Genomic DNA, 25,358 nt, shown 5'->3' on the forward strand with positions numbered 1-25,358 from the left:
AGAGGTCTGAAAGCCATATTTAGCTAGTAGGTTAATTTCACTTGACCAACAGCTTTTTCCTCTCTTATTTTTTATACTGGTAATACATTCACAGAGCAAAGCAAATCTATTTCTTACAGCTTTATTCTCCAACTTCCCAGATCCCTTCCCAGGAGACAAAATACCAACACAAGCTTCTTGTGTATCCTTCAAGAGACTTCTAAGCACAATACAAGCAAAACCTACTTGTGCATATGTGCATATATATACATATTTAACACAAATGGTAGCATGTACAAATGCATACATGCATTTTATATGTAGACACACACACATAGATTGCTGCTTTTATTTAACAGTGCATTGTAAAGATCTTTCCATAGCCATACATAATGAGCTGCTTTATTGTCTTCAGCTGGTATATAATATCCCATTGTGTGGACGTGCCAGAATTTATCTAATCCTCTATTGAAGGACATTTGATTGTTTCTGTTATTTTGATATTGCAAGCACCTTTATTATGAGTATAATGTTGAACATGCTCCATTTTGTACACAAGGCACTATATCTGCAGGTCAAATTTCCAAAAGTGGGTCAATGGGTGTTTGCATTATAATATGAGAATTTATTTGCATTCCCTAATGGCACTCCTTTGGCTGCATCCCGCAAATTTTGATGTTTTGTGTTTCATTATTATTCAGCTAAAACTATTTTGAATATCCTTTGTGATTTCTTTCTTGACCCATGGATTCTATATAAATCTGTTGTTTAGTTCCAAATATGCAAGACCGTTGAAGATATTTATTTTATTAATTTTCTAATTTAATTTTGTTGTCAGTGAACGTACCCTGTAAGATATCAGTCTTTTGACTTTTTATATGGGCTAGCATTTTATCTTGGTGAACGTACCTTGTGAACTCACATAAATATTCATTTCGCTTTTGTTCGGTAATGTGTTCTACAGTATTAATTAGGTCAGGTTGTTTGAAGTATTCTGATTTTCTAGATCTCTGCTGAGTTTTGCCATGTGTTCTAACAATTACTGAGAGAAGATTACTAAAGTCTGTAGTTATGATTGTGGATTTATTTGTTGGCTTCTTTCAGTTCTGTCACTTTTGTATATTTTGAAGTACTATTATTAGGCATATATATAAGTAAGATTATTGTGTCTAAGTCCTGATGCACTGACCCCCAGTTGTTATGGAATATTCCCTTTTACCTCTGACAATACTCCTTGTCTTGAAGTATCCTTTGTCTGATATTAATATAGCCATATCTGCTTTCTTATGCTTGCTATTATTGTATATATCATCTCTATATTTTTATTTTCAACCTCTATGAGACCTAAGGATATCACTTGCAGACAGAATATTGTCTAGTTTTACATTTTTGTTTGGTTTTGCCTTTTCATTGCAGTGTTTACTTTGTTTACATTGAAAGTGATACTTGATATGGTTGGCTTTAAATCTACCATTTGCTATTTGTTTTCTATTTATCTCATCTGATTTTTGTTTTTCCATTTCTCTTATTATTTCTTTTCAATTAGTGTGTTTCATGTTCCATTTAAGTCCTTATATTGGCTTCTTAGTTCTACCGTTTTTGGTATTATAATTATAGTTTTTGCTCTAGAGAGTATAATAGAGATTCTTACTGAATTACAGCCTACTTAGATTGATAATAAGACACTTGACATAAAATATAAGAACTATATTCGTGAGTTTGAGCCCCACGTCAGGCTCTGCGCTGACAACACAGAGCCTACTTGGGATTCTTTCTCCCTCTCTCTCTGCCCCTCTCCCACTCGCGCATGTGCACACACATACTTTCTCTCTCAAAATAAATACACTATTAAAAATATATAAGAACCATAAAACAATATATTTTAACTAAACCCCTGTCTGTTCTACAATGTCATCACACACACACACACACACACACACACACACACACACTTACATTAGAACCCTTTCAGTGCAATTTTTTAATTGAAAGGAGAAAAAGTATATTCTTTCATATTTGTCAACATATTTATGATTTCCAGTGCTATTTATCCCTTCCTATATAACCTAGTTACTATCTGGCATCCTTCAGTATGAATAACAACTTTAAGCATTTATTATAATTCAAGTCTGATGGAAGTGAATTTACTTTTTTTGTTTATCTGAAAATATTTTTACTTTACCTTACTGATTTCGAAGGATATGCGCACTGGATGAGTTCAATTTGCTTTTTATTTTAGCACTTTAATGACTTCATCTCATTATCTTCTACTTCCCATTGTTTAGTGGTGCTTGATGTGTCCTTTTCCCTTATCTGCTTCATTTTAATTTTTTTTCTTTATTTTTCATGAGTTTGGTTATAAAGTACCTGACTATGGTTTTGATGTATTTATCCTGCTTTGGATTTGCTTAGCTTCTTCAATTTAGATCTATAGGAATTTTTATATTTACTGTATTTGGTAAATTTTGACCATATTTATTCATTGTTTATGCTTTATTCTATTTCTTTTGTGTCCGAATAGGTTAGACTATTTGATATTGTCAACAGATTGCTGAGTGTGTGTGTGTGTGTGTGTGTGTGTGTGTGTGTGCATGTGCTTATGTGTGTGTTTAAATCTTCATTTAGCTGTGTAATTTAGTCTGGATAATTTTAATTAATCTGTCTTCAAGTTCATTGATGCTTTCATTTGCCAGTTTCCAGTTTGTTAATAAGTACCTCCAATATATTTTTTACCTCAAATATTGACCTTTTCAGTTCTAACACTTTCATTCGGTTCTTTTTTCTATCATTTCCTTTTTTATTCTGCTGATATATCTTATTTGTTTACTCATTATGTCCTTATTTATCTTTAAGTCCTATAGCATTTACAGGAGCTATTTTATTTTTTATTTTTTTTAGTTTTTAAGAGACAGCAAGCAGGGGAGAGGGGCAGAGGGAACGAGAGAGAGAATCTCAAGTAGGCTTCACATTCAACGTGGGATCCAACACAGGGCTTGATTCCCTGGGACCATGACCTGAGCAAAATGAAGACTTGGATACTCAACTGACTGAGCCACCCAGGTGCCCCATAGGAACTGTTTTAAAGTCCTTGCCTATTAAAGACTGGATCATCTGGATCGTCTTATTTTTTTTCTTTATTGAAATTCTTAATTGGCTGATTGTGGGTTACGTTGTCTTGCTTATATCCATGTTTTATAATTTGTATAATTGTATGTTAGACATTTTTATGATATGTTGTAGACTGCATTGCATTATCTTTTGATAAAGATTGTGTGTTTATTTCCTGGCATTTAGATAAATAACTAGTAGATATTCTTGATCTTGGTGTGTGTGTGTGCATGTGTGTGTGTGTGTGTGTGTGTGTGCGTGTGTTTAGGTCTTGGTTATTTTGTTTCTATCTTTAATCTGGGAGGGTGCAGGGGACCCTATTTACAATGTGATCATTAAACTGTGACTTTTCTGAGGTCTCCTGTGAATGTCCATTATCAAGGTCTCCGCTTTCTGGCTTGTCTAGAAGTTCAGCATATCCCAGCCCTGCATAACCTCTTGTATCTCTATTCATCTCTCAGTTCTATAGTAGCTGCTCTAGACTGGGCCTTGGAGATCTAATTTTGAACATGTTCAGTTCATCCATAAGCCCAGGATCCTCAGGAAATTCCCATGTAATCTCCTGACCTCCATTTTAACAGGTTCCTTTTCTCTGGCTCCTTGCTCTACAAATTCAAGCCCTTTTAGCTGTCCTAAACTCCAATTTCTGTCTCCAGTTCAAAATAACCATAGTACAGTATTTCAGCTTTATCTCTTCATTCTAGTGTTGAAAGGTACCCCTTGTAGAAAGCCAGGATTAATGTAGTAGTTTCTTCATATATTTCCCTTCTCTCAAAGATCAAATCCAGCAATTCCAGTTGACAGATTCCTGGAAACTGTTGCCTCATATACTTGTCCAATATTCATAATGGATACATCAGGAAGTTAAGTTTCATACTGGATATTATGACTTCATAAAAGTTGACATCTAGAGTTTTAAAAATTGGAAAATTTCATGTAAAAATACATTTCCAATCTTACTTGATAATTTCTGGGGCCCTTTAGAATATTCAAATGACTTCCCAAAAGTATAATAATGGTTTTATTTAAATATGGGAATTTGGGGGCACCTAGGGGGCTCAGTTGGTTAAACATCCGACTCTTGATTTCAACTCAGGTCATGGTCTCATGGCTCTTGGGTTTGAGCCCCACATCAGGCTCCATGCTGACAGAGCAGAGCCTTCTTTGGATTCTCTCTCTCCTTCTCTCTCTCTGCCCCTCACCCACTCGTATACATTCTCTCTCTTTCTCAAAATAAATAAATAAACTTTGAATATGGGAATTTGAAAATATCCCCACTTTCGTCTTTACCCCCAGAAAGGAAAACAGACACTGAGACACCAGAGGCATGCTTCATCTTTCATGTATCTGCTGAGGGTATTCAATGTACTTGCCTTGATTTTCAAACTCATTAGTATGTACTGTATACATACTTCACATCAACAATGGTGTTTTTAATGGAGAATTGCACTGTTCCCTCAATGTCTGCTCTCTTGTCTCTAGAATGTTCAGAATCCTAGAAGTAATTTTGGTGGTAACAGTTAATTGTAATATGATATATCCTCTTATTCACTGGCCTTCTCCAATTGCTCATTCCCATACTCACAAGCTTTTGGCTAGAGGCCGAGTCAAATGGCTATGTGGTATTATGCCTCATTAGGAGATGTTAAGAATCTGAAAGTTACCACATCACTTATCTCAGATTGATAAAAACATCCTCTACCCAGAAAAGAGAAATAGCCAGATTTATCTGTGTACTCTGTTTAACCTTGATTAGCCTGTTAACAGGCAAAAGAAACTCGACACATTATTTGAATTCCACAAGTAGAGTGACTTTTCTCAATCTTTTGCTCAGGCTAACGCTTCTCATTTGTGATATCAGATATCACCTAAAAAAGTATATCTAGAAGTACATAAAGTGAGTGATATGCCAAGGACTACTTAAAGCACACCTTTACTGTCTTAATTATTCAACCTTATAGTGAAGGTATGATTAGTATTAATTTACAGATAATAAAACTGAGCTTCAGAAAAATAAAATAACTTGTCCAAGAAATTGGGGATTTGAATCTTTATGTCTGTCTGCTTCCAAAATTGTTTCTAATATACCAGTTTTCGTCATTTTATGATGATATAAATTTACCTTGTTGTCTTGTAAGATATTGCAGGGACTATGTTAACAAAGAAGCTTTATTTTTAGAGAAATTAGCTCAGTTTTCCAGTAAAAATTATCTCAAAAGTGTATAGATAAAGATTCCATATCTGTTGAGGTTTTTTTTTTAAGTTATAAAATTAGATTTGTTCTAGTCAAAGCAACTCAGTTTAAAAAAAAATGCTTCATTTGAGATAATGTATTTTAGCATTTTCTTTGCCTCTTGTCAGGATGGAAAACAAAAGTTCTCTTGCTTGACTTAATATCATTATGTCTGACAATGCACTTGGCAAAGCAGCTGCTAATACACCAAGGATCTTCAAATTCTATACATCTAAAAGCCATTAAGAAAGTTAGCCAACCAGGAGCTTCACATCCAAATATTCAAAGGAAGTATCTACCTCTGGAGTTATAACCAAAGGAAGTATCTACCTCTGGAGTTGTTGGACATAAATTGTGTTGCAGGAATCATCATGTTTTTTGATTTCTTTCTTCCTTCTATACAACCTAGTAAAAGGCACAGCAAATAAGGGAGATGCTTTTGTGCATTAAAAAGAGTTTAGATTTTGGTTTCTAATTGGAATGGAAAAAAAAAAATGAGAAGGCCCTTTGTATTTAGTATGTTTCAAAAATTAGTAATTTTTACATATCATAAAGTCATTAGTCATAACTACTTATATAATAGGCAGGTTTTTTTCCTCTGATTACATTTCCTATTATGTTTTCTTAATAGTGATACAGTACCACAATTTTTGGTAGATAAGCACTGTTTTTAAATACCAATATTTTATGCAGACTCCTTAATTTCTTTTTTTTTTTTTTTAATTTTTTTTTCAACGTTTATTTATTTTTGGGACAGAGAGAGACAGAGCATGAACGGGGAGGGGCAGAGAGAGAGGGAGACACAGAATCGGAAACAGGCTCCAGGCTCTGAGCCATCAGCCCAGAGCCTGACGCGGGGCTCGAACTCATGGAGTGCGAGATCGTGACCTGGCTGAAGTCGGACACTCAACCGACTGCGCCACCCAGGCGCCCCATCAGACTCCTTAATTTCAAGAAATTATTTAACTATTGAATATGAATCCTAAAGCTATGGAAAGTTTAAATCAAAAGGGACATTTGAGATCACTTAGTCCAACAAAATTCTCTTTATGCTTAGGGAAACAGGGAATTTAAGACAAAGTGATCTTCCGAATTTGAACACAAATTACACATATACAGGAATAAAAATCTAGGTTTCATGAAGTTTTTTTTTTTTCCAGCAAATTATTTTGATTCAGAGTAGATTGTTTTTAATTCCATCAACTATGGAGAATATGAGGGAAATTAACAATCATGGTGCTTGCTTTCATGGAGCTTATTCCATATGTAATATCATGCCAACTAGTGTTAAGTTATGGAGGAAAAAAACAGCAAGATAAAGGATTAGAAAGTGAGGAGGAGGTGCTGAATTATGCAAGGTAGTCAGGAGAGCTCTCTGAGATAGTTACATCTGAGCAGTGACCTGAATGAAATGAGAGATCAAGCCGTGTTAATATGTTATTGAAGATGTTTTCAAGAACAGAGGATACCAACTGGGAAGGACTCGAAATGGGCTCTCCTTGTTGTTTTGAGAAATGGCAAGGAGACCAGTGGCTGCAGTGCTATGAATGTTCATTCATCCATTGCACATTCATCCCATGGAGCATGGTAGCTAAAGCAGTAAGGAGGAAATGGGAATCTATAAGGCACGGGATGAAGATAAATTGTAATTGCACTGCCATTTAATTATATTAACCATACAGGATTATTCAAGTCGTCTTCCTGCTTCAGTTGGGAAGCATACATTTTGCAAGTAAAGCTACTAGGAGGAAAAGCAGTTGTGAGTGATATCGCTCTAAAATGTAGTGACTTTTAAGGTTATGGTGTCAAGTCTTGTGTGTAAAATAAGTACTTTCAAATGATTGTGTAGGTCTTTATAGGTATCAGAGAGCTTGCACATGTGTTATGTAATTTGATCATTATAGCTCCATGAGTCTGTAGCAAATGTATCTTCAGTTCATAGTAGAGGAAGTTGAGGTTCAGACAGGTTAACTGATTTGCCAAAGGTTAGTTTGACAATGTGGAAAATTGTTTAGTGGATAATAAGCCAGAAATTTAGAGAATCCAAATGATTTTGCAGAGAATATTTATTGCGCATTTCTTCACGTGTTATGAGTAATAGTATTTTTCTATTCTGTTCATTTTATATTTATTATTATTATTATTATCATAAGAACTTGCAAATGGTTACTTTGAACCTAGGCAGTTTTACAAGCGGTATTTAAATAAAACATGTAAGTATGTGCATTATATAATGGCCTATAATAAAAAGTGCGAAGTAGAATAAGTGAGTTGGAGGGAAAACATTTTTTCTTGAATAAATTACATGATCCCAAAGTGTTATTTTTTCATCTTGAACAAAATTTGTCCACAACCTATGAATGAATGATTGTTATTGATATAAAATTGTCATGCATTATATGTTAGCTAATTATGTGGAAAAAACTTGATTTTGAAAGAGGGCAAAGTTTTAGGAAAGTAACATTTGTCACTTTACTTAATCTTTGCCACATTTTTACCCTTCTATAGCTTTTTTATTAACAAATAATATACATGGGGCACATGGGTGGCACAGTCGGTTAGGTGACCGACTTTGGCTCAGGTCACAATCTCACAGTTCGTGGGTTTGAGCCCTGCATCGGGCTCTGTGCTGACAGCCTGCTTCAGATTCTGTGTCTTCCTCTCTCTCTGCCCCTCCTCTGCTCACACACTGTCAATCTCTCTCTCTGTCAAAAATAAACATTTAAAAAATCAAAAAAGAAAACAGCTCCTGAGGAAAGTACAATTTGAGGACAGGAAAGTATGGGCATGTCAAGGAATTTGGATATGATAAAAACACAATTGGCAATTATAGCCAACCATGAAAAAAATATAACATTTTAACCATCAAATATCCTCTGTTTCTGTCTCCTTGTTCCTCATGGTATTTATATATAAAGGAGGTGAGAGGGGCCATTCAAATGAAGGTGAGAGGGGCCAAGGCTGGCATAGTTATAGGCTGACCGAGGAGGAAAGGCCTCATCCTGGGCAACGGCAGATGCTAAGACTGGAGGGGAGAAGCCTGAATCTGTGCAGGATATCAATGCAGAGAGAAGAGTAAGGAAGAAATTCAGTATTGAAGAGGGATCACGGTAGAGTGTGAAACTATGAGATTGGGGATCAGAGAGAGAAATTGTATAGAGAATAGGTAAGAATCAAATGAAGTGGGGAGAGACTGAAAGGAATCCTGAACAGTTGGCCTGGGTTTAAGTGGTGTTCCAACATTCCTTGTCATCTGGATTGAAATGGGCAGGTATTCTTAATTTTCTAGGACAAGGCAGGAGTGAATAGGTATTTGAAATGTGAAATAGAACTGGTCACATAGTGGCTTGTACAATGCTAGAACAAAAACATCAGTTGTTTTTCGTTGCAAATTCTACTAAAAGAATGAGTGATCAAAAGTAATTTTGGAGCCCTATCAAAGGTCGTATTCATATTCCAGTGAAATCCAGGTCAGCTGAAGTTGAATACACTTAAGATTTGGAAAGATTTTGGGGCGCCTGGGTGGCTTGGTCGGTTGAGCGTCCGACTTCAGCTCAGGTCATGATCTCCCGGTCTGTGAGTTCGGGCCCCATGTCGGGCTCTGTGCTGACAGCTCAGGGCCTGGAGCCTGTTTCAGATTCTGTGTCTCCCTCTCTCTCTGCCCCTCCCCTGTTCATGCTCTGTCTCTCTCTGTCTCAAAAATAAATAAACGTTAAAAAAAATAAAAAAAAAAGATTTGGAAAGATTTTTTTAACTTTTTTTGTTTGTTTTTGTAGGATTTGGAAAGGTTCTGTATAATAAATGTGGAAAATAAACATAAAAATAAAGCATTTCACATATCTGTATAGATGATGCACATGTGGAGATGTTTCTATTTCATCAACAAATATTTCTACAAGTCTTGCTATGTACCTACATTGAACTGATTGCTCAGGATAATAGATATGAACACAATTTATGAGATGCAATATGACTGTTTAATCTTTCAAAGATGGAAAAAATCCTCCTTTTTATACTTGTTCATTGCTCTGCTTTAATTAGATGCACTGGATTAAGGTAATCCAGGATTTTATCACCTTTAGCTCTGAAGTCTATTCGTCTCCACTACACATTAGATTTATTGTCGTTGTGAACCCACTTGCTTTTTAACCTCAGATCCTCTTCTGAATGTCTGTGACTGCCCGAGTGTTTGCTGAAAGCTTTAGCTAATGTTTTTAAAGTTTGTTTATTTATTTTGAGAGAGACAGCAAGTGGGAGAGGGGCAGAGAGAGGGGGACAGAGGATCTGAAGCGGGCTCTGTGCTGATAGCAGAGAGCGTGAGGCAGGGCTTGAACTCACAAACTTTGAAATCATGACCTGAGCCAATGTTAGACACTTAACAGAGGCCCCTAGATAATTTTTTTTAAACAAGTATGTATGTGTAATTTGTTTTAGCTATGGTGGAAGTAATATATGCAGAATAAAGCTTAACTTATAGCCTAGGGCCCTGGATGCTGCAGCAGATATAAACTTCTATGACAAAAACACAGAATTAAGTGTTTAGTTACATGATCGATTGTATTTTTCTTGCTATAAATAAAAACTGAAGAAGAATAATGAGTTGGAATTTTTGTAAATTCTGAAAGCTTACAACATGCTTCCACATCCTTCGTCTTACTTTCCTTAAAATAATTTATAGTTGCATATGTAAAATTCAAAGATTAATCACTTACCTAAAGTCTCACATCGAGTAGGTATGGATCCAGAAGCAAAATTCTGATTTTCTTATTCTAACTAGCTGGACATTTCATTTCTCATTACACAATTTGGGCACCTGGGTGGTTGGGTAGGTTAAGTGTCTGATTCTTGATTTCGGCTCAGATCATGATCTTACGGTTTGTGGGATGGGGCCCTGTATCAGGCTCTGCACTGAAAGTGTGGAACCTGCTTGGGATTCTCTCTCTGCCTCTCTCTGCCCCTCTCCCTCTCACACTCTCTGTCTCTCTGTCTCTCTCTCACTCTCTCAAAATAAATAAACTTAAAAAAAACTAAAAGAATGATAATAGCAACTGTATTGTAAATTTTTAAATGTACAACTTCGTATTTATGTTGAAATTATATAAATACTGTAAAGGTTGCACTTAGAATGATTGTCCAAGTTTGCTCAGTGTTCTTGTTTCCCTCACTATTTCTAGAAGTGCCTACACTAAGCTTCTGACATTTTTTTCCACCTGAAATGTTTTGCCCTAGCCAGGTATTAGTTGCCTTATTTCTGAACTCTGACTGGGTAGCCCCCTTGGAATGACATTAAATGGGATACTCCACTTGACTTTCTGTTTCTTTTTTTTAATGTTTATTTTTGAGAGAGAGAGAGAGAAAAAGAGAGGGGGAGAGAGAGAGAGAGCACGAGAGGGGTAGGTGCAGAAAGAGAGATACACACAGAATTTGAAGCAGGCTCCAGGCTCTGAGCTGTCAACATAGAGCCCAAAATCGGGCTCGAACTCTTGAACTGTGAGATCATGACCTGAGCCGAAGTCGGATGCTTAACCAACTGATCCACCCCGGCACCCCGACTTTTCATCTCTCATTCGGACCTGAGTGCTGTGTCTGGGATCCCCCTTCACCAGCTCAGAAGTTCAAGACCCAGTCCCTGCCTAATGCTGTTCCTGGCTCATGTTCCTGCCCAATATCCTGGACTTTTACTGTTTCAAGAACAGACTTTAAACAGTTGCAAAACCAAACAGAAACCTCGTAGTTCATCATTTACTCAATCAAACTGTTATTTTTAATCATGTATACAAGACAATGTAGTAATTATCTTTGATGGAAGTGGGTTTTATGAGGTTGTATGATGGCTAGTCTCAAATCAGCAGCCATCACTTCTATCTAATCTAATATCAAGATATTTCCATCTCCCCCCAAAAAAGACAAAAACAAAACAAAAACAAACATACAAAATTCCTCTCTTCTCATTTACCTGACCCCCAGCTCTTGGCAACCACTAATCTAATTTTTTTGTGTCTGGATTTGCCTATTCTGGATATTTCGTATAAATGGAATCATACAACATATGGCCTGTTCTGTCCGCTTCTTTCACCTAGCATAATGTTTTTGAGGTTCATCCATATTGTCACGTGAATCAGTACTCCACTCTTTTTTGTGGCTGAATAATATCCCATTGTATGGATGTACCACATCCTGTTTATCCATTCATTCATTGATAGATATTTGAGTTGCTTCCACATTATGCATAATGCTGCTGTGAAGATCTGTGTACCAGTTTCTGTGTAGACGTGAGTGTCCATCTCTCCTAGATATGTTCTAGAAGTAGAATGGCTGGATCATATGGTGATGGCGTGCTTAACTTTTTTGCAGACCTGCCAAACTGATTTCCACAGCTGCTGCATTGTTTGCATCCCCACCAGCAGTAGATGAGGGCTGTAGTTTCTTCACATCCTCACCAGTACTTTTTATGATCCATCTTTTTTATTACAGCCATTGTAGCAGATGTGAAGTGGCCTTTGTCTTTCGTTTCTCTGATTCTTAAGCCAGTACGTTTACTTAAAATTGAGAGTGTCCTATGGCATTATAGTGTTATTATCAATATAGTATAAATAGATATGCATATAAATATTATAAATATATGTCAATAATATATATTATCTATCTATATTATGTATGTGTAGATTACACATATACACATACACACATACATAATGTTTACAACCACCTTTCCATTTCCCTTCCCATCTTTGTAGTCTCACTTTTTTGCTCTGTAATTTTAGAACCATTTTAAATTAAGAAAGCATCTTAACCATTGTCTTTTTTGTTCCTGAAGGCCTTTACCAGCACCCATCGACATGTCACTGTAGTTTTCTGCAAAGGAAGCTAGGGGACTAGTCTATCACCTAGAAGGACATGATTTCATGCAGCTTTAGTCCCACATATTCCTCAGTCACTTAACTACAGGTGTAACTGCATGAAACCATTGGGGCCTTACACTTAAAGGGTTACAAAGAAGAGATTCTTCAAGCACATCACAAAGGCAGCAGGGATGATTGTGAATCTGTTTCGCATATAGGATTCTTATTTACATATAGCTAAAGAAGATGTTAGCACAATTGTTTTTCTTCTGCTTATATTAGAAGGGGAGGAATTTCTTCTCTCCATAGAATATATTTTGTCCATTTGACATGTTAGGATTTGATTTTATTGTATTGGTTATAAAATTTCATTGTAAGTCACTAAACAAGACTCGGGCAGAAAAGGTGATTTTGAGAGGCAGCGATTCTAAAAGCAATAAATGTGAGTTCTGGCATTGGTGCAGTAATTTTTTTTTTGGTGTAACTCTGAATTTATCATATACCTTTTGGCTATATCACTTTACTAATGATGATGTTGAAATAGAAGATATTTAAGATTCCATCTTGAATTCAACTTTTATTCTATGTTTCACTGAAGATCACACAGTGTAGTGGTAATATTTTTTTCTACTGCTTATCTCTGGGTGTTTTGTTTTTATACCTGAGATTTCAATTACTAAATTTAAAAAATGTTACAGAGATGAAAGGGAAAGTTACTGACATTAAGCAAAGAGATAGTGTACTGGTGATTTAATGCAACAAGTTTTGACTGCATAGTAAATTTGTGTACATATAAGGTACACAAATGTGTACCTGTGAGCCTGCGGGTGCTGTGGTTGTGTTTGATTTTGATTCCCAGAGATACATTTTATATGATAAGGATCACTAAAATGTGCAATAGTCATTCTCTTAAATTTATAAAAGATTTTACTGGCACCAGATCTGGGCACAGCTTTGAATGATGTTAGCTCAATGGATGATTCAAACCTGAATAGTTGTCTTCTGTGAAAGAAAGTTTGTCTAGAAAGGAAATCTTGGGATGCCTGGGTGGCGTGGTTGGTTAAGTGTCTAACTCTTGATTTCAGCTCAGGTCATGATCTCAGGGTTATGAGATTGAGCCCCACATCAGGCTCTGTGCTGACAGCACAAAGCCTGCTTGGGATTCTCCCTCTCAAAATAAATAAACTTTCTAAAAATTTTTTTAAAAAGAAAGGAAATCTTGCCCCTAATTTTGTATGATGAATCTTTATAACCAAGTGCTATCAGAAATTATGTGCTATTGCCTCTGATTTGTTCTTAACAGAGAACCTATATTTCAGGTTCATTGCATTTAAGCATATGCTAGTTAACTTTTTAAATCCGTCCTTTCTTTTGTATCTCCTTTTCTTCTGCAGGATGTTTTCACTCCAGAATGCAAATTTAAGGAATCTGTATTTGAAAACTACTATGTGATTTATTCTTCTACACTGTATCGTCAGCAGGAATCAGGCCGAGCATGGTTTCTAGGACTCAATAAAGAAGGTCAAATTATGAAGGGAAACAGAGTGAAGAAAACCAAGCCTTCATCACATTTTGTACCAAAACCTATTGAAGGTATGAAATGAACTTCTTTTCTTTTTAGACCCTGATCTGTGTGTTGATGACAATTTGGTTCCTTATCCCTTGCTCAGTGGAGTTTTCTTGGAATGCAACAGATCCAAACAAAGTTTCAGAAAACACAGTGGTACCTCTTCCTTTAAAAAAAAATCTGTTACAAATGTTTGGCATTTATTTTAAAAACTGCTTGACTATAGAAGCTAGAAAATTCCTCCAAGTAGAAAAAAATAGTGCTAGCTACCATTTGGCAGGTAATTTCCTTCTTTGGTGAACACAATGATTTCTCAAGCTACATTCTTGAAAAACCAATCATGCTATGATAGTGCTGTAAAGTTTGCAAAAAGCCTTTAGAAATATGTTTGTATCCTAATCTATACATCTTTCTAAACAGATCTAACAATGTGATGTATTAATTTTTCTTTGTATTTTCTAAGGAAAGGAGTGTTCTATCTACTGTGATCAATAAATATTTACAATATTCAATTTTATCCTTCTCAGTTGAGGCTATAACCTCCTTTCTCATGATCATTTAATATACTGTTCACTTATTTCAAATTGGTTGGTGGAATAAATAATTTTATGCTAGGTCACCATTTTTGGTGACTTGTTCCTTAGGTAAGATGAGATATACCATTGAGGTAAACACTTTTACTGAATTCAGCCAAGCTTTTTAATACAGCCTAAGAAAATAGCAGTGACCTAGACGTTTACCAATAACATTCCTTTCTAAAAGTCACATTATTAGTCATTAAAAGAATTAGTTCAGCCTTCTTGTCTGAGAAAATGAGGAAACTGAGGCAGTGCATTGCAATTCTGTAACTTAGCCAGGCTTTCAATGCCCTATCTACAAGATATGGTCAGGTCAAGCAGTGTAGGGTCACAATGTCTGCTGCATAGTACCTATGACTGTAACAGTCAACAAAATCTGTTCAATCGATACTGTGTTCAAAGCACTGGGGGAAAATGTCCCCGGTCCTGCTCAAAACTCTTCTCACACTTTGTACTTTTAACTACACAAAACAGAACTTTCCTTCTTCTACTCCTTTTTCACTGTTTGGGGACACGTGTAGTTTTTTTGCCCAGAGGCAGAGTCCAAGCCAAGGCATTCTGACTCCAGCAAGCAAGCGCTACATCTCTGTGAAGATGGATGAAATTGCTTACAGTCTGAAGTCTGAAATGGAACCTCAGCATAGCATAATAAGACCCTGGCAAATGCTTTTGAATAAATGTATTCCATTCGCTTCTCTCCTTTTTTAATCGAGAATATACTTGCTGCTTAGAAATAAAAGCCTTTTCAGATTCATGGAGCTCTTCATGTTCTAAATATTGTTGACAGACACATGAAATTGATCAGTTCTCCCATACCTAGTTTGGTTTTTATTTTAAATTGTAGTTATTTATTTTGAGAGAGTGAGACAGAGAAAGAGCAAGCGGGGGAGGGGCAGAGAGAAGGAGAGACAGAATCCCAAGCAGGCTCTGAGCTGTCAGCGCAGAGCTGGACGCAGAGCTGGAACTCACAAACTGAGATCATGACCTGAGCCGAGATCAAGAGTGGGATGCATAATTGACCAAGCCACACAGGTGCCACCCATACCTCGTTTGTAATTTGATACCATTGTTATGATGCAAAAATAAGAACGCTTTCCCAATGATTCTTCATGCAGCTGTGCTTTATAATATCAAATGATATAATTATGTAATAACCATTATTATCAAAGATATGTACACCGGAGGTTTTGTTAGGCATCAAGAACTGTGCAGTGAGAACTTCTTTCTCCTCACTAGGATCCCCAAACTGTTCATGCCACCACTTTATTACTACGATTACTAGTCTTACTGCATCTATGTGCAATTTATCGTTTGCTAGGCAGGTTGTATATGTTACATTCATTAAACCTCACAACAGCTTTATGTTATTACCCTCATTTTATAGATGAAGAAACTCATATTTCAAAAGCGAAGTTAGTGAGCCCTGTCCAATCACAGGGCTAAATACAGAACTGAGACTGCAGTCTAGGAAGCCCACTGTCGAAACCTATACATCTATTCCCTGTACTCTACTGACCTTTAATCTGAAGTAAGCCTATGGATATGCTAATATTTAGAAAAGTCAGTGATAGCAAAGCAGAAATGTTATATACCATGGCACAGCTTGAACAGTAAGCTAGCTCCAAACCATGCAAAATGGAGAAAGGTATACATGATATGATGAGATAAACTCGTATTGGTAGATAATCAGATAGGATAGTTATGGGAATGCCATGCTAAAACTAGGCAAGAAAGAATTGAGAATACATCACTTTTTTTTTTTTTTTTTGCTTAATTTTAACAGGCTCCATTTCCTACTCTGCAAAAGAAAAATTTGGAGCAGCTGATTCCTAAAGTTCTTTGACAATGACATTCTGTGCAGTCTTTATAAGACCTTAATTGTAAACCCATGTTCCTTCATGGAACCTAGCTTAGGACTTATAAACAAAATGATTCTAAACACATTTCCTTTATTGAATTATTGAATGAAAAAAGTACAATTTTATGAGCTATTTCCATAATGGATGATTTGTGATTTTGTTTTATTTTTTGTTTTTTGTTTTTTGGGGTTTTTTTTTTTGGAAGCAGTAGGATGAAAAACATTCTAAGCCGTAACTCATTGTAAAGAAAGTCTTCAGTAAATTCTTCCATACATCGGTTATAAAGCACATAACTAGAAGACACTTTCAGAAAAGAAAGAAAATGACGGCTTCATAAGAGGCTGTCCATATTGATGGCTAACCAGAAAGGTTGTTAGTTAGTTTTTAAAGGAATTTTTAAACCTGTAAACCTACCACTGTATGGTTACCAACAGAGTCCAGTACTACGGACTGTAAATGTCCTTTTAGGAAGGGAATTGGCCACTGATAGAGGAAAAGTCAGAGGAGGTTTGTTTTGTTTTTCAAATAGCTCTGTCTTTTCCCCACGTCCTGATGATGATATCATTTTGAATGTCATGATTCCCAAAATTAAACTCTGCCAGTCCCAGGATCTTTAAATCCCACACTGATTACATGATAATAATTACCCACCAGCCCCTTTCCCATCATGGTCTCACTCTCCACCCTTCGTTTACAACACAGGCGGTGTTAATGAAGGGTTGCAAGGGTGTCTGTTCAGACAGATGGATGGACTTGATATTTAAACCCATTATATGTACACTTGCACGTCAACCTTTACTTTACGAGGGTCCCCTCCCCTGGAATTTAAGACAACAGCATAGGCTTCATGATTCCCAATTTTGCCCTTTCAGAGCATTGTTCACACAACAGATAAGTAACTCCCCCAGATTTAAATTGTCTTGGTGGTAACCTCCCCCTTTAGCTTTAGATACAGCAGCCAAATACTCATTGACAAAGAGCAAGATACAATCTCCTCCTTTTCTCCTCCCTCCTCCAAGAAGCTCATTACTCAGCTCCTGCAGGTGGTTGGCATTCAGAATCTAGTTCCTTCCTCCTGAAAACAATGTGTGCATTTCCAAAGGTTTAAGCTTCATGAACTTAATCCTGGAGAGAGAAATATGTTTCTAAAGTAAAATTAGTAAATATCAACTGAGAATCATTGCAACAGAAATATTAAACTGGAAATAAAGGAACATTTGCTGATTTCCACCAATGTATTTTCAAGTGGGGAGACAAGACTAACAGACACACACACAGGTAACATTATCCGTTTTTCCTGTTATAACTGTTGACTTAAGCTAATAGAACCTGATTTAAGTGCCAGAAGTATAATGTAGATCAGTGTTTCCCAAACATGAGTATCTGAACCATCTGAAGTGTTCAAAAAGCTATAAATTCTCAGGCCAAGTCTCCAGAGTTGTTCTGATTTTATTGTCCAAGTGATTATGATGGCAACCAGGATCAAGACTTAGTGTCCTAAACTGAATCTGGTGATTCGAGGCTTATTTGGATTAAATCTAGATGTCCAAAGGCAATTATTTAAATTTATTCAAATTATTGTGATCAGTATATTGGACTAACATAGAGTAAACTGCCACTCTGACACCATGGAATTAAATATATCAAACATGTCACATTTTGCCATTTCCTACTGCTATTAAGATGGCTGTATTTTAGTGCTGAGTTAAATTAGTATACAGAGTAAGTTAGAGGTAACACCAATTATCGCACTATGTCGACACTGAGAAAAAAATAACCTAGTAGAAATCAATTAATCAAGAATAAATGTCTAATTCTTCTGATCAAAATTTTGCCAATGATTTTCTAAGAAATTTTGAGAAAATGATTTGCCCTCTTAAACCTCAGTGATCTCTGAAGATGAAGTTGATTATAAATGCCATCTGTTTCATAGGAATAATATGAAGATTAGACATTGTAAGAAAGCTGGATATCCCAAATCTGTCAGATCAATACAGTGTCTTTTTCATTTTCTCTCAGAAACTGGACATAGTGTTATTGGGTTATGTACTGGATAAATGCTGTGAGATGTGGTATTCATAAAGGGATTAGAGACAGTGAAAGTTGAAATTTGGAGGGAAAATAATCTCTTCAAGAACTCTATAATGGGGTACCAAAGAACTGAACAAATCAGGGGTCCTAATGCTTTAGACCTCTAATTGGGAGAATACTAATAGCAAAATGATTTTGACATTTTTATTTCAATTGCCTGGAAAGAAAACTGCTGTGTTTTCCAAAATCCTCTTTTAGACCCAACCATACTAAAAGACAAAGAAAGATGGAGGAGCAAAGGGTACCGCTGATGCTCCTGATTGTTTTAATTATAGCAAAGACAATAGCTGTAATTTCTCTCTCTCTCTCTCTCTCTCTCTCTCTCTCTCTCTCTCTCTCCACCTTTTGAGTTTTGGATCCCTGCCAGCCTGTGACACCTTCTTCCCCCAAACCAGTATAACTCCTTCAAAGCAGCATTTTCCTGGCTTTGAATTTAGTCTTTAATAAAACCCTCCTGCCTCTCCCTGACACATTCTTCTTCCATATCTATCTCTCTCCTGCACACAAATGTTGCTTCTGATCTCTTTACACATGAAGATATAGATCTTTGTGTTCACAATGTCTCTTAAGTCTTTATAATAAATATTTACAGTGTGCTGGGTGAGTTCCTTTGGCAATACATTGCTTCTGAACCAGCGCTTAGAATTCTTCTCCAGTTCCAAAGGGATCCCATGTGACGTTAATTAAGGTGTGAAATTGCTTCATGTTAATTGCTCACACCCTTCCATGATCTGCTATTAAGACAATTAAATATCTTTAATGGTACATTAACTGACAGAGCAATCTAACCTTTCCACTTCTTAGAAATTACAGAGGGCCAAGGAAAATTCAATTAAATTGGTAGTAATAACAAGATTAGTCATATTTCATCCTTCTTTGATAGAAACTGATGTAGGATGGGGGTTCTTTATAGAGTGTCATTTGTGAACTTTATCAGAAACTGGAGTTGTATTGCTTCCATTTGGAAATAATTTGTCAGCAACTACAATTGCCTTCCACACAGGTTTTCCAATCTCCCTTATAGAACCATACTGACCCTCAAAGATTTCCACCTAGTTCTCTCCATAATTACAACAACTCTCACTTTCTAAATAATTTCCAGGAATCCAGCAGTAATATAAGTAATAATTAGTAGCAGCTGTACTGCCTTATATGCCATTTGTGTGGCTCGTTGTTATTTTCAGCAGGCTTCCCTAACCACAAATGATCGATCGTGTATTGATCAATTGAGTATCAATTGATAGTCACTAACACTTTGAGAGTATGAAGGTTAAGATTATCATCCCAACTTTAAACATGAGGAAACTGAGTTTAAGAGAGGTTAACTAGCTCACCCAGGTTCGTATAGTTAGAAAGAGGCAAAACTATGACCACAGCTGTTATCTATCAAAGACTGCCAGAGGATCCCATAAGCTGCTGGAGTCTTGACCAATGGGTATATAACATATAGGCAACAGTGACTTGGCAAGTGATTTCAGTGGTGTAGCAGAATAAGCCTAATTAGAGTGGATTCAAGTTATCACAGGAGGTAAAGAAAAGAAGAAAGTAATATTAAGTCACACTTTGGAGGAGCTTTGCTGTAAAAGAGGAGCAGAGAAATAGGAAGCAGTAGCTGAAGAGAAATATGCGAGTTACAGTGGGGTTTATTGGCTTGTTTGCTTAGAGCTATTACACCATATTTATAGATTGATGGGAACATGTGGGGAGAAGTGACTTTGGGCATTAGAGGAGAGATGGTCACTGAATTATACTGACCAAAGGGAGTGGGCTCCAGCATGGAAGTGGCAAGTGGAGGGCCAACTTTAGACAGGTGCAGAGAGGGTTCAAGCTCTGTAACAAGCAGGGAGCCAGAACATGTGTGAGCAGATATATGCAGGTGGGTCGTTTTCATGGTGGAAATACAAACACTTCCTCTTCTTTCTACGTGAAATGCAAAACAAGGTGGTTTACTGATAAAAAAGGAGGAAGGAAGGGAAACGTGAAGGAGAGAGAGGGAGAGGAAGGAGAGAGAAAGTCAAGAAAAGAAAGAAGACAGGCCTATTGCCTGAGTCTGAGGAGAGTTTGAGGAGTTAAGTGAAGGGATGTAATATCCCGTGGGAAGAATGGGAGAGGAAATTGGCAAGAGAAATGCGGTAGGGTTCCAGGAAGTGCTGAGCACCCCCATGAGGACTGGGATCAAGATCTTGACTTGAGACCAGTCAAGAAAGATTTATGTGTTTGTTTTTTTCTCAGACATATTAAACTATCTGACTGTAAGCCTAAAGCAGGAACCCTAGAGCTAATCACACATGAGTTTTAATGCTGATTCTGCCCTATGGTGTTCTGCAATACTTCCAGCAAACTACCCTTTCTGTTCTCTACTTTCCTCAGTTGCAAAGCTAACCAATGAAAGTATCTCTCTTTTGGGTGTTTAAAAATAATCATAGTGTATATAAGGTGCAGATATATATTAAGTATATCTTATACTTGATATTATACTTAGACTTATAATATTAAGATACAATATTAAGTATATCTTAATATTATATTAAGATACAATATTAAGTATATCTTAATATTATATTAAGATATAATATTAAGTATCTCCTTAATATTATATTAAGATATAATATTAAGGATATCTTAATATTATATTAAGATATAATATTAAGTATCTCCTTAATATTATATTAAGATATAATATTAAGTACTCAATTAATATTAGCTATGGTTGTGAGGACACTGCTTAGGAGGAGAGGACCCACTGGATGGTAACTGCATCTGGTTTATTACAGTTGTCTGATTTATAAATAATGGCAACTTTTGAGATTCCACTTTTTTCATACTTTTAAGAAAGGCATTATTTTGGTTTGTTTCCCAAGAAAAGTTTGTAACTGATATAAATGTGACTCTTGAATGTTAAAAATTACAAACAGGGAATCTGAGCTAGTAAGGTGGCAAAGAACGCTTGCATATTTCTGATAACTGCATTTGCAACAAAGGTACCCATGAAAAGAATATAATAGAAGAATAGTAATTGGAAACCATGTCCTGGAAATCCTGTACCTAATTTTATAAAGAGGAGATGTGTTTTATTTTTGACAAGATTTCAATGCTCAGTGATATATATTAGATCTCTCTCCTTTCTAACAGTATAATCTTGCACTTAAAAGTAAAGCAAAAAAGAAATTAATAAAACAAATATTATGTAGTATTCTAAAGTTGGTAGCTTATGGTCTTGTTATGACCAAGTGTAGCATCTTATTTATGATAGCAGGACTGCGTGGCTTTCTACAGAAATATAGCCAGTGTATCTCAGGTTGCTGTCAAAATGACAGACTTCACCAGGCCAAGTCACAACGTGACATCATACAGGTGTGATCTGTTCACATTAATAAATTGAACTGGGAATTTCTAGTGATTTATGTGCCTTAAAGTAATTCATGATATGGGCTCTGCTATTAGAAACTTTGTGTGTCCTCGTGTCTGCACATGAGGAAGAATATTCTCTCACCAAATCCCTCTACCTCATTTTTACTCTGAAAGCTACAGTGAATCCTTCTGCTTCAGTGTACTGTGGATCAAGAAAAGTCAAAACATGAATAAAAGGAGACACCCAAAAGAAGGAGAAGAGAAGGGAGAAGGGTGGTGGGGAGGGGAAGAAAAGAAAAAAATCGAAACATATATCAAAATGGAGGGAAAAGAGAAAGAAAACTGAAATGAAGAAAGAGTGCTAAAGAATGAAACAGATATGCTTCCCTTTTCAGAACATTATCTCCTTTTACCATTTATCCAAAACTATTATGATACCACATGTGTTAGAGGAATAATGATATGTATCTCAAAAACATCCTGTGGGATAAAAAAAGAGCAAGTATTCTTTTTTTATACTGCTTTAAAGAAGAAAGAGGGCATGGAATGCGATCAAGAACCAACCAGAAGTGCCAGGTGAAACAGAAGCAGTGTTGTTAATCAGGCATTGTATCATCAGACACTGAACATTCTTGATAGCTGGATATTGAGACTCTGTTGAAAAAATAGTATAAAGTGAAATCAGAAGGAAACACAGTTGGAAATCAGTTCCATGCCAAATGGTAGCCATTAAATCATACCCACTGAAAATAAACTCTGTATCACAAGTGTAGTCCACAGAGTCTTGGATGACACATGGGTAGATAATAACATCTCAAGTTGCCTAAATCAGAGAACTTGTGTCCAATGGTTAAATGGGCATTGGCACTGAATCTGAGTTTCTGAGAACTGTGATTGGGGAGCTGGGAAAACAAGAAATACAGGGAGTTGGATTTTTTGTTTGTTTGTTTGTTTCACTTTATTCCCAGGCTGGAAATTATTCCTCACCAAGAGTAGCTGAAGTGGGCCAAATGCATACAACAGAGGGCACCAGAAGAATCTATTCAAGAACAAAGAGGTGTTTAAAACATTGTAGAGCTTCCTAAAGCAAAATAAATCTATTTCTAATGAAATAATAGCTTATTGTAATAGAAAGTGATGGAAAAGCACTCCCCCGTAAATATCATTGTACTTTGAAATAATGCAAATTAAGAGATCAGAGGTCATTTCAATTACTAATAATGACCTGATTATCAGGAAGAGAAAAACTTAATCTTACATAATGCAGGGATTATTTAGGAAGACAATTCTGTAGCTGCAGAAAGAACTATTTGAAAATCAGAACCTAGCTGGTTTCCTAGACATGCTTCTTAAATATTTCCCACAATAGAGGCACCTGGATGGCTCAGTTGAGCGTCCAACTCTTGGTTTCAGCTCAGGTCATGATCTCATGGTTCATGAGTTCAAGCTCCATGTCGGGCTCTGTGCTGACAGCGTGGAGTCTGCTTGGGATTCTCTCTCTCCCTCTCTCTTGGCCCCTCCCCTACCCCTCCCCCCCCAAAAAAAACCCCAAAAAACCTAAAACACATTTTTTAATAAAAAAGATAAAGATTCCCCACAATTTCTTAGGAGTATATGTTTGGAAATTAATACCAGAACTCCAAATTCTAGTACTAGTAGCTATATAAAATTATTTTTTTATTGTAAATATATGTGATGCTCATATATGGGGTTAGTACCTCTTGATTTGTTATTTTTTGTTTGGTTAGTCTTCTTAAGTGCTACATTAAGTTCCCCACAAAACAAAAGGATAACCCTTCTTAACATGTTAGTTAGCTTAACCAAGTGAACCCCACCTTTCAATTGCAGTCAAAATTATGGTACTTGGAGTATATCAGATATTGTGCATGTTAGATAAGCAGCAGGTCTCACATGTAATGGTGCCTCAGCTAGGTTTATTTCTAAGAACTTAACAATTGTGTTTGCAAGATAGCAGAACTCATGAAAGTTTCAGATGCTGCCAACCATTTCTTATAGAATCTGTGCAGTAAGATTCAGTTTGATTGATTCTTTCTGACTAATCTGACTGGCTGTATTCAGGCCATATAAACATAGTTAGACATTTTTCCAGATAATGAGATTGAATAAATAGATTTTTCCCTATAAACTCCTGTATTTGATGGACATATTTTTTAACTCTTCATTCACTATCAAATTGAAGCTGACAGATGTCAGGATAATGGTTTAAATCTAGCGTGGAATTCCATAATTCTGACACAAGTTAACCCTGCCAGGTTTAACCCTCCCACTTCTCTATCTTACCCCATTCTTCAACCAGTCACTTTTTCTTACATTACCTGCACTTCGTTTCCTCACTCTTCTTCAGTAGCCTGGCCATTCCTCTTCATCAAGGCTAAATCAACATCAGATAGCTATTGTGATGTCCTAATTTCCATTCAACTCTCTACTCTGGCTCTGAACAGCCTGTGATTTGTGTGCATGTCTGTGCTCTCCTTCTTCACCCTGAGCTCCATGAGGGCAGGAATCAAGAGGTCATTTCTTGCAGTTGCCAAGGAATTTAGCAGAGCTCCCAGCACAAATTAAATGTGCACCCGTTTATAGAATAAATGAGCAAATCAATGCTTGAACAAATGCATCTTTAGATATTTGTTCACAAAAGAGTAACTGGAATTGGAGGAGGGAAAAGAAAATGAAAAATCGATATTGAGTGAAAGTGATACAACATTAGTTAAGCCAAGTTCATCCTACCAAAGGCATCCAAGATACTCTGCCTCTACCAAGTCTACATATGAATCTCGGGTCCAGTCGGGTCAGAAAATTTTCTCCACTGTCCTCCTGTTGATCGGTAATTTAGAGCATTAGCTCCAGTCAGGACACCTGTAGAGAACAACAAACTCTTCTAAGATAGAAATGTCTAGCAGAAATATCATATGAACTACATGGGTAATTTAAATTATCTGGTATCCACATTTGAAAAATAAAAACAAGTATGTGATGTAAATTTTAATAGTATATTCAACCCAAAATATCCAAGATATCATGTACTCAGTATGTAATTACTTTAAGACATTACTACTGAGATATTTATTTTTTGTGTGTGGTCTTTAAATTTGGTGTTTGTTTTATACTTGCAGCACATCTGAATTGGGAATAAACACATTTAATGCTGAGTGACCACATATACCAAATAGATAGTATATTAGGCAGTGCAGTTCTAGGGTATTCTCATCAGATTTTCCTCTTACCAACTCTATAACCCCTCAGTTATATCTCAATTCTCTCTGTCTTGCTGTGCTTCTAAGACTAATACTTTTGACTATTAGGGAATTGTTGACTCTTCCTATGAAAATAGAACATTACTGGCTTTAATAGTCATCTCTTTGTGTATAGCTTACACTCATTATTTGTGTGTGTGTGTGTGTGTGTGTGATTTTTTTAAGTATGTATAATTATTAATTGTGTTAAATAGACACAACATAAAATTTACCATTTTAGCCAAAGTAAGTGTACATTTCAGAGCCATTAAGTAATTCACATTGTACTTGTACACGTTACCATTCTCCCTTCCCCCAACTCCAGGAAACCACTATTCTCCTTCCTGTCTCTATGACTACTTTAGATATCCTATGTTAATGGAATCATAAAATATTTGTCCTTTTGTGTCTAGTTTACTTCACTTAGCATAATGTCCTCAAGATTCATCCATTCTCGTGTCAAATTTCCTTCCTTTTTAAGGTTAAACAATATCGT

General features: G+C 36.2%; 1 protein-coding gene across 3 annotated transcripts in view; it reads left to right on the forward strand.

The window, feature by feature from the left end:
* Window positions 1-25,358, forward strand: part of FGF12 (fibroblast growth factor 12) — a 567,564-nt gene that overhangs the window by 526,663 nt on the left and 15,543 nt on the right. For all 3 annotated transcript variants that reach the window (XM_045502588.1, XM_045502587.1, XM_045502586.1), the window contains one exon: window positions 13,557-13,755. In XM_045502588.1, the coding sequence (XP_045358544.1) occupies window positions 13,557-13,755 (199 nt within the window). The remainder of the gene's footprint in view (window positions 1-13,556; window positions 13,756-25,358) is intronic.

Source organism: Leopardus geoffroyi, chromosome C2 (genome assembly GCF_018350155.1).
Source record: "Leopardus geoffroyi isolate Oge1 chromosome C2, O.geoffroyi_Oge1_pat1.0, whole genome shotgun sequence".
Lineage (NCBI taxonomy): Eukaryota > Metazoa > Chordata > Mammalia > Carnivora > Felidae > Leopardus > Leopardus geoffroyi.